This window comes from Toxotes jaculatrix, chromosome 8 (genome assembly GCF_017976425.1).
Source record: "Toxotes jaculatrix isolate fToxJac2 chromosome 8, fToxJac2.pri, whole genome shotgun sequence".
NCBI classification, from domain to species: Eukaryota; Metazoa; Chordata; class Actinopteri; family Toxotidae; genus Toxotes; species Toxotes jaculatrix.
Window position 1 is genome coordinate 10785422 of NC_054401.1, and position 13249 is coordinate 10798670.

The 13249-nt window shown below is 43.5% G+C and overlaps 2 protein-coding genes across 4 annotated transcripts; one reads left to right on the top strand and one right to left on the bottom strand.

Moving 5' to 3' along the window:
* The first annotated feature begins 1898 nt into the window (after window positions 1-1898).
* On the top strand, window positions 1899-9394 carry khdc4 (KH domain containing 4, pre-mRNA splicing factor). Of its 3 annotated transcripts, none has more exons than XR_005894398.1 (14): window positions 1899-2054; window positions 2532-2709; window positions 3940-4068; window positions 4174-4253; window positions 4347-4399; window positions 4491-4669; window positions 4829-5040; window positions 5186-5246; window positions 5499-5559; window positions 5719-5981; window positions 6701-6844; window positions 7399-7480; window positions 7578-7663; window positions 8618-8674. XR_005894398.1 is itself a non-coding variant. In XM_041044552.1 (14 exons), exons 1-14 carry the CDS (start codon window positions 2026-2028, stop codon window positions 8848-8850), a joined length of 1818 nt encoding a protein of 605 aa, XP_040900486.1. In that variant the 5' UTR covers window positions 1899-2025; the 3' UTR covers window positions 8851-9394. The 3 variants fall into 3 exon arrangements, 2 of the variants coding, with proteins under 2 accessions (XP_040900486.1, XP_040900487.1); XM_041044552.1 differs by having other exon boundaries at window positions 7371-7480; window positions 8618-9394; XM_041044553.1 differs by lacking the exon at window positions 8618-8674 and having other exon boundaries at window positions 7578-7719.
* LOC121185993 (NADH dehydrogenase [ubiquinone] flavoprotein 1, mitochondrial-like) lies at window positions 4952-12593 on the bottom strand. Its single transcript, XM_041044567.1, has 13 exons — window positions 12487-12593; window positions 11898-11980; window positions 11630-11800; window positions 11311-11494; window positions 11046-11235; window positions 10693-10905; window positions 10434-10600; window positions 10260-10341; window positions 9987-10132; window positions 9737-9842; window positions 6192-6358; window positions 5480-5630; window positions 4952-5052 (listed from the first exon to the last, which is right to left on the bottom strand). Exons 1-10 carry the CDS (start codon window positions 12568-12570, stop codon window positions 9747-9749), a joined length of 1416 nt encoding a protein of 471 aa, XP_040900501.1. The 5' UTR covers window positions 12571-12593; the 3' UTR covers window positions 4952-5052; window positions 5480-5630; window positions 6192-6358; window positions 9737-9746.
* Window positions 12594-13249: the final 656 nt, after the last annotated feature.

The following is a 13249-nucleotide window of genomic DNA, read 5'->3' on the forward strand; positions in this document are numbered from 1 at the left end:
AGTAACTGACCCATCCCAGTAACAGTGTCCCCAGAGGGGACAGTGATGGATCAGTTTGAACAGTGATAGAAATTATGCCAAGTCCTACTCAGCTGGTGTATCATAACCTCATTAATACAACAGCACTGATCATAAAATCTACTTTTTATAAAAGTAAATGTAGATCACTAAAATGTGTAAAGTTACACAGCTTTTTAAAAAGAAGAACATTGATCTTTATGACTTTAAAAAGCTGAGAGGAGAAAGTTTAAAGGGAAAATAAGTAAAATTACAAAACAGATTTATTAAATTAGTAAAAAGAAAAGTATTACATTCTTTTCTTTTATTCTCTTTTTGATGCACTGATTGTTCACTCGAAATGGCTTTACAAATCTCATGAGTAAATAAATAAATAAATACATACATACATACTTTTTAAAGTACTACTACTACACAAAAAGATGCTTAATTATTGTAGCAGGACAAAAATAAGTAAAAATAGTAACTTCAATCCTAAAAGATGAGCATAAACAAAGCCAGTGCTGTGATTGGAAACTTGTACCGATCCTTTGAAAACAAGCCATTTCCTCTTACGCACACATGACAGGCCTTGATCCTAATCAAACTCAAGAAAGCAGAGTTTTGCAGACTGTTTTCAACACGCTGCAACACAGGACAAAGGAAATTCAACTAGGCCTGCTGGTTGTTCAATCTGTTGATCCATGTTGCCCCCACACAGCGTTCTCACCTTCCACAGTAACCTGCACCTCCTGGCCATGTCTCTGAGCTCCTGGGTGGTCAGTAACTGAACACCTGTGCCTGCCAAAGTGACTCTAAGTTACCCAGTACATCAGAACAGACTGGGATGCTGTGGTCTGTCTAGGTACAGGATGTTGGATGTTGATCTCAGCCTGCATCAGCCTTTAGGACCAAACAGGGCCTGTGGCTCAGGGTCTGACTCTCTTCACAGAGCAGACTGTAAGTTTACAGTTCTGACAACCTGCAACCATGTTCTGATTGAAAGATCAAAGGGGTTTTTACTTCAGAAACTATTTCCAAAGGAGGCATCAACACGCCAAACAGGGTTAAAGATAAAGAAAGCAAGTCAAATTAAATTTAACAGTTTCCCTTAGGGGGATCAATAAAGTATATCCATCTATCTATATGAAAATGCCATGACCATGTAACGTTTGCAGAAACATTAAATATATAAGCCTATTAGAATTTAAAAGTAATAGTTTACCTCCCTGTCAGTCAGCATGCTGTTGGTCATTACTCTACAGGCTAAGGAAGACATTAATTGGAGATTTATTTTCAAACTTTTATATGATGTCTATGATATGTATTGCTTATATTAACTTCACAGGCACATACTGAGCCACATTTGATTGTTAAAGCTTTCGGAGCATCGTGCATTCAAAAATAAAGGACAATTTAGCAAATATAGATACCAGCTGGCGTTTGTTTGCATTTTCAGACACACAACAGATAAAACCCAACCAAACAAAACAAACACTACAGGGATCCCGGCACAAATCGCCGAACAAGCAAACTTCTTACACGTGTTTTAAAAGTTATATGAGACACGAATTTTACAAGCATTAGATTCACGTTTTAAGAAGTAGTATTTTGCGCTAAAACCTACCTTAATTGTCCTGCTCTGTTTGGACAGGCACCATGTTGCTGCGGCTCAGCGCCTGTTCCTCCACTGGAAACTTCGATGCCTCCTCTGGAGAAACTCACCGAGGTTGGCCGCGAGTTGTTGAAAAGCAAGGCAGGGGCAGGTAAGGCAGCAGCACCACACCTGAACTTTTCCTTTTTTTTTTTTTTTTCAAATCCTGGTGCACCAAATAAATATATGCCGGTATTTGGCGTCCTCTTGTGGAGTTATAGCTAGCAAACAACGTTAACCGGAGGCGGAAACGGCGAGACACGAAGCTAGCACCCAAAACACAGTCTGCTGAGTGAGCTGTGCAGAAGTCAAGGGTTTTTTCCCCCACATTTATTTTTGCACTGAGAGGAAAATTTCCGTTTGACAGGATATTGATGTCATTTTGCGGAACCCAAAACGGCGGGTGAGTGGGTCATACCGTGATGTCTTTTTTATTTTTATTTTTTTTTCTGTGGTATTTCAGCCGCCGTCCAGATGCTACTAGATAGCCGGCTAGCTAGCTATCTATGGTTAAACAGTTTATGTAATCATGGCGGACTGTTGTCGGACTGCTCCTCTGCGCTGGTTCATGCTAGTTCTCTTTTTATTACACGTTACTTAAGAAAATGCATACAGCTTTAAAGTGTCCATGCGCTTGTATATACATGAATGGTCCCAATAAACCAAAATTATTATTTAGGAAAAAATGAGTAAGACCTTTAAGTCTGGAGTCTCACTTCTTGGTCAGTTTCCAAAGCATAAACAATAACGGGGTCGGCTTTACTGTAGCTAGCGTAACGGCAGGTGTTATACGGAAATTTATGTTATACCAACAAGAGCGAAGGTGAGTTCAGTCCCCCTTTTCTTTTCCCAATCCTTCATACTTTCTCTTTCGTCCCAGCCGCCGCAGCAAATGGGACCAGCCCGGCCCCGGCTCTGGAGGGATGGGGGAGGCTGAAGCTGCACCCACCGGGGCTCTGGATGCTGCAGCTGCTGTGGCTGCCAAGATTAATGCCATGTTGGTAGCCAAGGGCAAACTCAAACCCTCGCAGATAGGAACCCCGGGGCCTCCTGACAAGGTAAAGAGAATCATTACATAACATTATGTGCTCTGTAAGTCTTTTACTAAGGGATGGTTTAAACTTTATCGGCTGAGGCACAAGACCACCATACTATTTTAGTGGGATGGGTAATATACACTCAGTTGCCTGTTTACGAGACCTAGCTAAAACTAATGCAGTACAGTTTAATACCACCACAAACAGACTCATCAACTCGATTTGTAATAAATTTGAATTAGCACCTCTTCAAAACAGTTTCAACATGTATGGATGTATTGCAAGACTGTTGTATTAGATTGCATTAGTTGGCTAGGTGCACCTTATATACAGCCACCTGAGCCTATATCATGAGTCAGTATAAATTTGTCCTTAAAACCTGAGCTTTTTGATACTGTTATTACAATGATAGCTATCAGTTTAATATCTCAAACTGTATTAGGCGTTTGTTGGTAATACTGTAAATCAGTGTACATGACTAAATTATGGCAATACTGAATTACCGGGGTTGTAGCATCAATTTGATGAGGTATCACAATGAGTTCTGTTTCTGGGTCATAAAAGTACCCAGACTGCTAGATTTTACCTTTGGGGCAGAGCTCTATTAAGTTAATGTTGAAAATAATAGATAAATTATAATAATTAAGATTCTTGTCTCATATTCATAAGAGATAAAATATTCGTAGTTATATTTGTAGCTATGTAGAGTTATCTCTTTGACTGTCTCTTTGATGTTTATCACATTAGGTTATAGAAGAATGGAGTGTGAAACTGAAACTGTCATTTTCAGTTTGCAATGAGTGCTTCTGATCACAAGTCTGGGAGAAATCTGACTTCACAGTGGCTTTGTAGTGATAACTGAGGAACAATAATTGAGTTGTTAAACAATACTACCACTCACTGTGCCACAAGAGTTATGCTGGTAACAAAGATGTTCTACATTCAGTTATCAGCATCTCTCTCTCTTAATATTAAATAGCAGCATGATGACATGATTATGTTGTGGCACAGCTATCTGTGGCACATTCTTTGTGTTTGTTAACACATCTCACTGTGTTCACCAATATTAGAGCTGTACTCTAATGTGGGTGAAGGGTGAAGTTGCATATTGACTAAGTTCACTACAAAGTTGCTGCCTCCGCAAGTTTTCATCAGTACTAAATATTACTGTAGTCTCTTGCCCTAGTTTAGTGATGGTGACCCCAGTTTATTTAGAGTGACACATACCTCATCTCTTGGCTTCTCACTCAGGCTGTGGGTGTTGGGAAGCCTCCAGTGCCGACAAAAGCCAAAGATGACCTGGTGGTAGCTGAGGTTGAGATCAATGACGTCCCAATCACCTGTCGAAATCTCCTGACACGTGGGCAAACACAAGATGAGGTCAGCAGCAACACGCACAGTCATATATTACAGATTTAAGTTCATCCGTAGGCTTGTGAATTATTTATTGATATGTTTTCTGCCTTTCACATTGTTGATCTGCAGATCAGTAAAGTTAGTGGTGCTGCGGTCTCAACCAGAGGGCGCTACATGACAGCAGAGGAGAAAGGCAAAGCTCTACCAGGGTGATCTATCTGATATTTAGTAACCGATCATAAAACTAGCTGCTTACTGTTTATTGTTGTTAACACAACCTTGTTCCTGCTCTTTCCACACAGAGATCGGCCTTTGTATCTGCATGTCCAAGGACAGACTAGAGAGCTTGTCGACAGTCAGTATTTTACCAACGATCTTTACTCAATGCTGAATGCATGTCTTCACATGTGCTGTAATTAGGCTATTTTTTGTTCCTCGTTCTCCAGGGGCAGTTAATAGAATCAAGGAGATTATCACCAATGGTGTGGTCAAGGCTGCAACTGCCTCCTCATCATCTTCATCCTTCTCCCCCAGTGGGGCTTCTGTCACAGTCTACCAGCAACACAACCCACCTCCATCCTCACTGCCCCCCATGACCCACCACAAACCACACTTTCAGTCTGGAGTAAGAAAGTTTCCTTTACTGACATAAAGAAAACCTCACCAGTACGGTGCCTCAGATGGTCAAAATGAATTGTTGTTTGGCTGATGGGTATTTGTAATCACATACAGGAATACATATATATATTTGTGTTTATGCCCTTATGTCGTCTTTCTGTCTCAGATGCATTATGTTCAAGATAAAGTCTTTGTGGGACTGGAGCATGCTATCCCAGGGTTTGTGGTCAAAGAGCGGGTCGAGGGCCCTGGCTGTTCGTACCTGCAGCACATTCAGGCTGAGACAGGGGCCAAAGTCTTCCTCAGAGGAAAAGGGTCGGGTTGTTTAGAGCCTGCTTCTGGACGAGAGGCCTTTGAACCCATGTACATCTACATCAGGTACGTGTTGTCCTGTGGATTAAGAAATACTATAAACCTTGCTTTTCAGAGACGATTCCTGATTAGTTAAATGAGCTAGCCACAAAAGTTGTTTGTCCCACAGCTTGGGCCCTTTAGAGCTAAATCCAGTCTTTTTCCTCTCCAGTCATCCTAAACCAGAAGGACTTGCGGCAGCAAAAACCTTGTGTGAGAACCTGCTTCAGACAGTGAGTAAATTCCTATTACTGTGAAATGATTAACCACAAGACTTTGTTCAGGTCTGTACTTTCCCATTTTCAACTACAACTGGCATCCCTTTACAAGCTTAGACAATTCCAAATGCATGCTTCTCTACTTTGTAAGCTTTATTTTAACAACTAGCATAGCATTTTTTCTTTTAGCGAGTGTCTTAATATGATTACCTGCAATAATACATTTTTATTTTTGTTGCCCGACTTACAATGTTTCTCTGTCTGTAGGTCCATGCTGAGTATTCTCGCTTCCTCAATCAAATGAGCACAATGATGCCAACACAGCAAGGTACACAGCAACTGGTTGTCTTTCTGTCTTTGAGATTCATCACTTGAGCTGGCACAACTGTTGTTCCTCAGCTGTAACATCAGTTAAACATATTGTACATTATTGTATGTCATTTTAAAAGCCTGACACGATCTGTCTCCCTCTGTCCCCTTCTTCCAGGCTTTGCACAGCCTCCAGTGGTTAACGGGATCCCTCCTCAGCCTCCGTACTACCCCCCTGCTGGATACCAGCCAGGCTACCCTATGCCTGTACCCCCACCTCAGCCACAACCTGTCCCTCCGCCTTATACTGTTCCCCCTCCCATACCTCCTGCAGCACCCACAGGTGTGCCTCCTCAATACCCCCTCCCACCTGCCCCTGCTCCAGCTCTCACCCCAACTCCAGCTCCTGCCCCTGTTCCCGTTCCAGGCACGATGCCACAGGTAGGAGTGAGTCATCATATCTGCCACTCTTATACAATGCCTTCCTTTCTTAAATAATAAACACATTTTCTGATGTTTTGAAGAATTAATTTGTGTTTTTGAATCATTGTCAAATAAATTCCATTCAGCAAAAAAATTAACTCTGAAACAAGAAACAAATTTGGGCATTTACTAAACCACCTGTATAGAAAACAAAGCAATAATACTTACTCAGTACTTAAGCCGTCGGAAGCTGCGCGATGCTGGGAAACCTTGGGTCCTGCCATCCATGTGGATGTTACTTTGACACGCACCACCTACCTAAGCATTGCTGCAGACCATGTACACCCTTTCATGGAAACCTTGATGGCTGTGGCCTCTTTCAGCAGGATAACACGCTGTGTCACAAAGCAAAAATGGTTCAGGAATGGTTTGAGGAGCACAACAACAAATTTGAGATTCCCCATATCTCAATTCAATTGAGCATCTGTGGGATGTGCTGGACAGACAAGTCTGGCACATCCCATGGAGGCTCCACCTCGCAACTTACAAGGCTTAAAGGATCTGCTGCTAACATCTTGGTGCCAGATACCACAGCACACCTTCAGGGGTCTAGGTATCTGTCCATTCCTCTACGGGTCAGGGCTGTTTCGGCAACAAAAGGGGGGCCAACACAATATCAGGCAGGTGGTCATAATGTTATCAGTGTACTTAAAACAGTGTTTTCCTTCTCCCTACAGACTCTTCCTCCCGTACCTTTTCCTCCATCTGCTGCAGTGCCACCTAAAGCTCCACCTCCTGCCGCCCCAGCCAACCCACCACAGAAAAGACGCTTCACAGAGGAGGTGCCAGACGAGAGGGACAGCGGCCTACTTGGATACCAGGTGAAAAACAGCTCCTCCATCTTTACAATGCCTCGTCATTCTATGCTGGTTTTTATTTTTCATCCTTCCTTTTTCTCCATCTTGCAGCCTCCTTGTTGTTTTTTTTCTGTCTTCACTTTTACCTGAGGGCAGTTTGTGTCAAGTCACTTCCATCAGCCAGTCATGTTGTCTCTGTCTTAAGCTGCTCTCTTGGCTCAATGTCTGGGATTTATCCTTCCCTTCTTCAGATGTTTTATGTACAGTGGTTGTGATAGCCCTGCCTGTTGTTTCCTGTTGTTCACTTACAGTCCACTTATCTTTCTACTGGTAATATGGAGTTTCAGAAAAAGGTATTATTTCTGATAAACTTTAAGATAGTGGACGGGGAAAAATGTCAGTGTAATCACAGACTTATGGTAAGCTATAACTTAACAGATTTTTTTTTACCATTTAAGTGCTGAGATAGGTATATTATCTATTAAAGTATCAGGACAGGGTTTAGTGGAGGATGTCGGCTAATCGCACCTGTGTGTTTTTCTGCTCATAGCATGGACCCATTCATATGACTAATTTAGGTGCAGGCTTCCCAGTGGGCAGCCCAGAGACTACAGGACCCCCACCACCGAGTTCCTCTGGCCCGTCGAGTGAGAGGGACAGGTACACAGAGTTTTGTTTACATTTTAGTAATTAAAAGTTAGTGTGCAAAGGTCACTAGGAATAGTTCTCTCACGCCATCTATCCTTCTGTTCTCCAGTAGGCAGCTAATGCCTCCACCACCTTTGCCTGTGAATGGAGTGAGACCGAAGATAGAGGACAGAAGGGCACCCCAAGGCCCTGTGGGTAAGGGCATTATCCTGTGGACTGACCAATCCCTGCCCAAATCCAAATCCACAGTTCCTGACCGCGGACTGTGCCCCCAATTATAAGCTCAGCCCAGCTCTATTCACAGTCTTAATGTAGAGCTGCAGAGTAAAATGTAGCTCGTCTTCCAGGCCACTGGAGTGTGTTTCAATGTCAGTGGTTTCACTTGAGATTGTCGAAGAGGTATATCTGTTACATAAAGCCCCAGCACATGCAACAAGACACAATAGTTACCAAATCCAGAAAAAAGTAAGCTTGTTCTTTTGGATCTGAAAAGCGAATCCTTCTGTTCTTGTGGCAAATTAGATAAATGCAGCATCACATGCTCTCATACTCACACACGCAGCCTCCAACAGGCCCTTATGCTTCCTATGACTCTTACAGGACTCTGCTGCTGTGACTAGAAATCTCCAGCTAGTGAGGTGGAGCTATGCCTCGACATCTTTTGTTCATTGTTCAGTCGTTTGTAAAGAAGTCTGATAAGTCGAGTCCACCTTACCTTACCGTCCCGTTCTGATGACATCATCAGTCTGGAGTGTCTGCTGTTTGTTTGCTTTCCTCACTAATGAGAATCTCTCCTGTTTTTGTGTTTTTCTCTTTTTCTCTGTGTTTTTCTTCTCTTCCATGTGTCTCTGGGGTGATGTCGGATACTGATTGGGGGTGGGGCACAACTCATCCTGTGACGTTGGCCTGCCACTCGATTGGACGGCCCTAACACTGTCGCTCCCCACCAACCGAATGGCTGCCCCCCTCCTCTACTGACAAACTATGATTTAAATCTATTAACTATTTGCTTCTCCCAAAATGTGTTTGGAATAATTAACTTGTGCCCGTCTTATCTGAAACATGCTGCTGCTGCTGTTTTTTTTTTGTGTGTTTTTTCCTCTTCCTCCCTCCCCTTTCTTCTGTTTGTCCTTCCCCTTCTCCTTTCAGAGCCCACAGTGAAAAGATTGAAAACAGGTTTGGTGGCATACACCGGCGACTCTTCTGATGAAGAGGAAGACCACTCCACCTCCAAAGCCTCAGGGCCAGGTAACCCTGGGGCAGTTCCCCCCACCTCCACCTCCTCAGGCTGGACACAGGGCTATCGCTGCCCTCCTCCACCTCCCCCTCGTGCTAAAACACAACCACAGCAGCAGTCGATGCCTTTCTGGATGGCACCATAAAAATCTCACTCCCCCGGTGCTCTTTACCGAGTCTTACGGGATGCTCACCCAAACTGAGCACATCTTTTTCCAGCACTCATCACCCATTCATCACGTGGATGACGCTTAATGGCTGTATGTTGGTCTCAGCATTGTTTTAGTACTGGGATCCAAATGGATATTCTGATCTTTTGGAAAACTTTTTGTTCTGTGCACACACTATAGTTTGAAGATGAACATTTGCAGGACTGATACTCTAAACTATTCGTGGATGTATAGAGGGTCAGATGAGCGATATTCTTCCTCCAGTTTTATTCTGAATGGAATGATAACCCATGCCAGGTGAAGTGTTTGAATATAGTGTCTTTGTAAAAACAATGTCACATGGCAATGACGTACATCACTGACCACTTTTCATTTTACCCCAAATTTCCTACTTTCACCCCTTTTCCTTTCCAGTCAGTGACACCACCTTTTCCTACTCTATTTCCTATTTGGACTAACATGTAGGAAAACTGAATGAATTTATTTCATGCTTTTATGAAATAAACTTAATTTATTGCCATCTTTGAGCTTGTGTTTAATTGTACTGTGTATTTTCCCTGTCTGTCTGTCCTGCCAAATGTGGCAATCATCACAAACCAGGTCAGTCACATCTGCCAATTAGCTGTCAACAGCTCTGCCTGACAAGATAAACTGTAGATTAAATGACAATCTTACTGCAGAATTTATATACTACTAGTCCAAAGACACTTAAAACTGAGACTTACACTGTACAATCGTAAGATGAAAAATATATTCATTCACAACTATGTTCAAAAGTAACAGGTAAGGTAAAGTTACAATGTGGTATAATATGAAGCTATCTAACAAATTTGTTGTGAAAGATAAAAGCTGAAATGGACACCTGCACACTTTCAGATCATCTCAATCTCAGGCTCTCTTGGAGGGTTCTTCTTGTTATACTGACTAATGCGGCTCTCCATGACTGGCCGGAAATGGCGGATTAGGCCCTGCAGATACAAAGTGAAATGCAAAGAACAGAGCTGCCTTTTAAAATTCAAATTGGTGCTTGTTTGAACTTGTAGCCTCAGGCACTCTTTCATGTTGAACTTCAAATGTTAAAATGGTTAATAAAACAGTTGAAGAGATGTCACCTGCACAGGCCAGGCGGCTCCGTCCCCGAGGGCACAGATGGTATGTCCCTCGATCTGTTTGCTCAGCTCCCAGATCATGTCGATCTCTGAAACTGCTGCCTCTCCTCGCACAAACCTCCACATTATTTTATCCATCCAATCCACACCTGAGGAAGAGGATGCAAAGAGAGAGAGTCCATAAAAAAGTTGATTAGCTGTTGATGCTCCTTGAAACAAACTTGGCTACATGGTGAATGGCAGTAAAGGAGTTAAACATGTTCTGCAGTTCCTTACCCTCTCTGCAGGGGGTGCACTGGCCACAGCTCTCATGTTTGTAGAACTCAACCAAACGTGCAATAGCTCGAATCACATCAGTCTAGATGAAAAAACATTTAACAGACGTGTCACTGAAGGCTGGTTGTAACTGAAGGTGCGGTGCATTGTGTGATTATTCAGGGAACTGTTTACCGATTTATCCATGACTATGATGGCTGCGGTTCCCAGAGCAGTCTCTGCACGGACCAGGTCATCGAAATCCATCAAAACATCATCGCACACATACCGAGGGATGATGGGAGTGGAGGACCCCCCTGGGATCACTCCTAATAGATTGTCCCAGCCACCCCTCACTCCTCCTGCACCAATCACACAAGAGTAGGAAGGAAGTCATGTCAACATCTCATAAAGCAAACCAACATCAACACAGAGGTGGACTGTAAACACACACCTGCGTGTCTCTCTATTAGCTCCCTCAGAGGAATAGACATCTCTTCCTCCACTGTGCATGGTGTGTTCACGTGACCAGAGATGTTGAAAAGCTTGGTCCCCGAGTTCCTCTCCCTCCCAAAGCTGGCAAACCAGGCTCCGCCTCGACGACAGATTGCAGGCGCCACAGCAACCGTCTCCACGTTGGAAACTGTCGTCGGACATCCAAACACCCCTTAAGGGAGACAGATTCAGCAGCAGTGAATAACCACCTGAGCACTGTAATTACAAAATTACCCTATTTCGTAGTTTCTTAACCCATAATTAACCTCTGTAGGGAACCGGATGTAAGAGGTTGTGGAGCTTTTACCTCACCTATGTCTGCCGGGAATGGTGGCTTGAGTCGGGGTTTCCCCTGTTTGCCCTCAAGAGACTCAATAAGGGCTGTCTCCTCCCCACAGATGTAGGCTCCGGCTCCCCGCATTACAAACACATCGAAGTTATACCCTGAGCCACAGGCATTCTTCCCTATCAGCCCTGCTTTGTAGGCCTCATTAATAGCCACCTGTTTGACAAAAAGACATCATCACATATGTAGCACAACACAAACTAATTGCCATCCCTCTATGCAGTCGTATACCTGTAGATTTGATGACTCATTGTAAAACTCTCCTCTGATGTAGATATACGCAGCACGGGCCCCCATGGCCCTTCCAGCCACCAGGCAGCCTTCTATCAGCTTGTGAGGGTCATGACGCATTATCTCACGGTCTTTACACGTCCCAGGCTCCCCCTCATCAGCATTCACCACCAGATACTTAGGCCTAGGACACAGAGAAGAAGCAAACATAAAGCGCACAGATACATCAGCAGAGGCTCATTAATTTTGTGGACTGTGATGTGGGCCTAAAGCCTCCCTGACATTTCAGGTACTGATTTTTTTTCTTTCTTGTCCCTACCTGCCATCACTGGGCTTGTTCATGAAGCTCCACTTCATTCCGGTGGGAAAGCCTGCTCCCCCTCTGCCCCGGAGCCCTGAGATTTTGACCTCATTCAGTATCCAATCTGGTCCCTTCAGTATGATCTCCTTAGTCTTGTACCAGTCTCCTCTTTTTAGGGCTCCCTTGAGTCTGGTAGCAAGACGAAAACAGAGATGATGAGGACAAAAATTATTTCTTTCTGGTCATTTGAGACCAGACAGACTGCTTTTGCATTAAATGCTTTTACCTCCAGTCATGCCGGCCGTATAAGTTTGTGAATATCCGATCTTGGTCGCTCAGAGGGCCAAATTTGGTCTTTTTTGGCTTCACCTGGTGACAGAGAGAAAGATATGATAAAAGTGAGATTCACTCAGAAGGAATGGGAATGGACACTGCTGCAAAGTACCACAAAATAAAACAGATTCTGAAAATATCCTTAAATGAATCATATAGTGGAGACAGCATATAGAAAACACTTGACAATATATTTTACATTACTGAAATGTAGCACGTGGTATATTATGGAATATAAGGATACTGAATACTTTCAGAATCACAAAAGCATTTTTAAATCACATATCATAGTCGTATAGAGCAATAGAAAATTTGACACAGTTGTAAAACTATAGACAAGGTGGTCCAAAGTAGCTAGTATCATAAAAATGCCAGGATATTAGTAATCTGTCTTGTTGGACAATGTAGCTCTGCTGTATAATCGCCTTACTTTATACTTGAAACTGTTACTTGCTGCGTGCCTGTACATGAAAGCAGGCCCGTCGAGCCCTGTTGCTGAGCCTCACATTGCAGTGTGCATCGCTGTGTGACTGCAGGCCTACCTGTGGCTGTGCTGCACTGCTGTAGGTCAGACGCGGAACGACCTGACGCGCCACAGCGCCCCACAGCATCCGCCGAGGCAGCATCCTGCAGGTGGCCGAAGACAAACACCCCCAACTTTCTTCAAACTGTTTTGTTCTCCAGAGCCGTTTTTCTCCCGAGTCTCCGTTTATCGTCTCGTACGATCAAATCGATTTCTGAAACCTCGGCCGCTGAAAGAGCTGCAGCGTGGGGCCTGCTGGTTCAGATTAATTAAACTAAGAGGATTACAAATACGTCACATCCTATCCCAGCTATCCGTGCGGTACCAACAGGTATCCAATATTTCACTCTCATGCACAAAACAGCGTCAGTAGAGGGTCACTTTATCATTAAAACCCACTGAATACCCTTTGACTGACTGTCATTTGCTCTTTTTGATATTAGGCCTAATTTCACAGCAGACATTTTGAGTTGACGCACTGGAAAAAGCACAGGTGTTACTAATGACATTAACGGTGGCTCTGTTCTTTTCAAGAGTCCCAGTAAGCCGTGATAGTGCCACACTGAGTACGCACGCACACCACCAGGACCCTGAAACTGAAGCTGCCAAATGAAATTCAGCCTTTGTTCATTTTATGAATCTCATCTGTGCTCTTCTTACCACGTGTGACATCTCAAAATGTCACACATACTGAAAAAGGCCCGTTTCTTCCCACTCAGTTCTTTTTCCACTAATGACAAAGGCTATGATGAGCGTTCATGTGCTATATCAGAGAGTGAGCA